General features: G+C 40.5%; 1 protein-coding gene across 1 annotated transcript; it reads right to left on the reverse strand.

The window, feature by feature from the left end:
* Positions 1-1,148: 1,148 nt before the first annotated feature.
* LOC149247102 (uncharacterized) lies at positions 1,149-2,422 on the reverse strand. Its single transcript, XM_089443432.1, has 3 exons — positions 2,245-2,422; positions 1,890-2,128; positions 1,149-1,784 (listed from the first exon to the last, which is right to left on the reverse strand). The coding sequence occupies exons 1-3, from the start codon at positions 2,420-2,422 to the stop codon at positions 1,149-1,151; spliced, it is 1,053 nt and encodes a 350-aa protein (XP_089299558.1).
* Between the last annotated feature and the right edge of the window lie 1,308 nt (positions 2,423-3,730).

Raw genomic sequence — 3,730 nt, forward strand, 5'->3', positions numbered from 1 at the left:
CTATCAGCATGACCCCCCCATATGAAATTTGCAGAAAGCCTATTCATGTTGTTGATGATACTCACCGGAAAATGGTATAGATGCGCCCAGTATACAGAGAGTTGATTCAAAACGGATTGTACTAATATAATTCTCCCTGCCAAAGAAAGGCATCTATACTCCCAAGCAGAGATTCTCCTATAGAATCTGTCCACAATCCAGTTCCAATCAGATCTCGAGTATCCATTTGCTTTTATCCGGAATCCCAAATACTTTATACCACTGTTGATATGTTGGGCTTTTATACCAAATAGCTCAGATAGCCAATGAACATCTTCCTGCTTGAGATTAGAATGGTATATAATTGATTTATCCAAGTTAACTTGAAGTCCCGTAGCCCTTTGAAATTTTTCCATAATATTATGAAAGCGCATCCAAGTGGTCCAGCAAAACATGCCAAATAATAATATATCGTCAACAAAAAGGTTATGAGTCAGTGAAATGTTCCTGCAAATTTTTAGAGGCCACCATGCTTGATCGATGACAGCCTTATGAATATGTAGGCTGAGCGAGTCCATTGCCAGTATAAATAATAGAGGTGAGAGAGAACATCCTTGGCGTAGACCCCTCTCCGCACTGAAAAAAGGGGTGGGAATGTCGTTTATAATAATAGTGTATTCCACAGGATCGACACAAGCCATGATCCAGTTGATCATGTTGGTCCTCAAATCGATTCTAGCAAGTAAACACCTGATATATCCCAAATCTAAACAGTCATAGGCCTTCCTGAGGTCTACTTTGATTAAGACCGCCTCTATATTCTTTTAGTGGATGGAGAATAACGCCTCCTGTGTACCAGTGACAGCATCATGGATGCATCTCCCTTTAAGAAAACCTTACTGTTGTTTTGATAATGCCTCTGATAATACTCCTTTCAGCCTCTCTGCAATGATCTTTGATACAACTTTGAAAGAAATATTAAATAAAGAGATCGGCCGACAGTCTTGAAAAGTTTGTGCATCACGCTTTTTGGGTACGAGTTCTATGTATGTGGAGCATAATTGTTTGCTGATATTCCCCTTTATTCTGATCTCTTCCACCATCTTTAACAGATCATCCTTTATATATTCATAGAAATGTATAAGAAATTCTATAGACCAGCCGTCTGGTCAAGGGCTCTTGTCTCGGCTGAATGATTTCATGGTCGCCATCAATTCCTCCTCTAAAATAGGTTGGAATAGCTGATCGTTTTTTTCATTATCAAATATCACTGGGTAAACTTCTATACCCCACAATATATCCTGAAAACTTCTATATTCCATCCTTTGATATTGCTTTTTGAAATGAGCCACCGCTTCCTTTGATATATCTTGCTGAGAGTATAAAAAGCCTCCATTACCATCACTAATTTTCCATATTGAGTTTTTGACCCTTCTAGCATTGGTGAATCTATGGAAAAACTTCGAGTTTCGATTGCCTTCTTTCATCCATATAGCCCTGTTTTTCAGGCGCCATAAAGTTTCTTCCTTCTTCAGGATATGCAATTTCTTTTTTTGGAGACTCTTGATGCGTAGTCTCCTTTCAAAGGTTAAAGAGTCATAATCCATAGAATTTGCAGCATTATCTAGTTCCTTTTGGATATCTCGAAGTTCCTTTTTATTGGATTGTCTTTTCTGAAACTGCCAATCTTTAACAATTTTCCAGATTTTGATCATCTTGTTCATAAAATTCATCTGATGAGAACCAGCTCCGCTTGCTGCAAACTCTCTCCATGATTTTACAACAGTGTCATTAAAATCAGGCTCCTATAGACATTGTCTATTGAATTTAAAGGGGATTCCTTTCCTGATTCCCATAGATTTCCATCCAAGAACTATCGGCCGGTGGTCCGATATGAAACAGTTTTCTACCGAAGAAAATGGCATGCCGAGGACATCTATCAGGGTGCCCTGTAAAAGGAATTTTTTTATCCGCTTTGCAATGAATGCCTCTTCGCTCCTTCCATTGTCCCAAGTGGGCAAAATTTTGGGCGGAAGTATGTCAATGAAATTCTTCATAAGAAATTCATTCCTCATCATAGCAGTATTAGGTTCCATCTTCTTACTTTTACCCCATATTTCATCTGAGTTGAAAGTAATATTAAGGTCACCTGCAATCACAGTGAATCAATATCAAATACTTCCGATGCAAATAGACCTTCCCAAAATGCCGATCGGTTCCTGTAAGGAGCATATATTTTTAGAATGTTAATGGGACATCTAACACCTCTAACTTGCGCATAAATAAGAATGCCAACAATGCAACGGTATGCCTTCGCACATATCCATTGTGGATCCCACAAAACAGCTAGTCCACTAGATAATCCTACGGCATCAATAGCAGAGATGTGCCATTGAGGAAGAATTTTCCAAAAATAGGATATAGTGACAAGTACAGAATGCATAGTTTCTTGGATTAAAATGATTTTAGGACTCTTAGACAACAAAAGGTTTCTTAAGGCCAAGAACTTCAGGTCTGCTCCCAGGCCTCGTATATTAACAGACTATATGAAATTCATTTAGAAGGAAGATCGGCCTTTCCAGCTCTAAGAGGCCTGTCAACAGAGATATCAGTAATGGGAACATCCACCAACGAAAGATTCCTCATACAGCAATCAGATACAACACCCCTCCCCCTGAAATGCCTGCTACCCCTGTTGTTCTTCGTTCTCACAATGATATTCATAGCAGATGAAGGGCTGATCCTAGGGGAAATAGGCGACTTCAGTTTATGAACAGTGAGAGGTAAAAGAGTAAGAGATTTTTTGGACATCGGATAGTCTAAATCGCTAGCAATTGAATTGATAGGTGATTAAGTCGGGGACTTAGCAGGAGTGGGAGTTATCAGAGATGCAGTGCCTTTATCCCCAGGAGTAGATTCTTTAGCATGGGGTGATAGCGGATATCGATGGAGACGATGATCAGATTTGACAGAAGAGAGTGGAATAGGAGGCAAATTCGGGACATTTTGATCCCCGATCGGTTCCATAGGATGATTCGGTGGAAGGGGAGGCTCATACTCAGAGGCAGTCTCCAATTTCGGCATAGACGGAGATATCCAGAGTAAAGGATCAGAAACAATCGGCCGAGTGGGAGTATTCTGATGTTCAGTGTTCGGAGAATCTGAACTGAGGGGACGAGGAGAGATATTAGGGGAAATAGATTTCTCTGAATTCATAACAGGACCCTTTGAGCTATAAGGAAATTCTGTAAATTTTGTGAGGCCATGATGCTTTCGACCAAAAGATCGCCGTCTCGGGCAATGCTTAATTAGGTGTCCAGTATGATGACACGCAGCGCACCTAAAAGGCACACCCCAGAAGTCCAATCTCTGTCTGATGGACAATTCTCTCCAGCTGATGTCGATATGCTCCGGAAACCCACCCCTGAAAGATCTATCAATCAAAATCCAAGCAATACGCTTGTCTTTCTCCCCCCGACACCAGGGGTCTACATAAACACATCTTCCAACTGCGTTACCAATCTCAGTTAGTGTCTCAGTAGACCAGAATTCCAGTGGCAGACCAGGTAGTTTCATCCAAATAAGATTATTAGAAGGAGTGTTTCTAAGGGGATTAAATCCCAGGTACCACCTGCGCAGAGAAAGAAAACTACGGCCATATACCCATTGATGGTTTAAAATGGCTTCCAGATCCCCTGCATTAAGAAAATGAAAACAAAACCATTCTTTCAGTAACTTAGCAATAATCGGG

Source organism: Pinus tabuliformis, chromosome 7 (genome assembly GCF_031772625.1).
Source record: "Pinus tabuliformis cultivar Carrire ecotype Pingquan chromosome 7, CPIR1, whole genome shotgun sequence".
Lineage (NCBI taxonomy): Eukaryota > Viridiplantae > Streptophyta > Pinopsida > Pinales > Pinaceae > Pinus > Pinus tabuliformis.

Excerpts from the sequence above, each read along its gene's own strand:
- LOC149247102 (XM_089443432.1), bottom strand. The coding sequence starts at position 2,422 with ATGCATTCTGTACTTGTCACTATATCCTATTTTTGGAAAATTCTTCCT. Across the intron at positions 2,129-2,244 it reads TATTTATGCGCAAGTTAGAG|GTGACCTTAATATTACTTTC; the intron begins GTGTTAGATGTC and ends CTGTGATTGCAG. Across the intron at positions 1,785-1,889 it reads TCGGCATGCCATTTTCTTCG|GAGCCTGATTTTAATGACAC; the intron begins GTAGAAAACTGT and ends CAATGTCTATAG.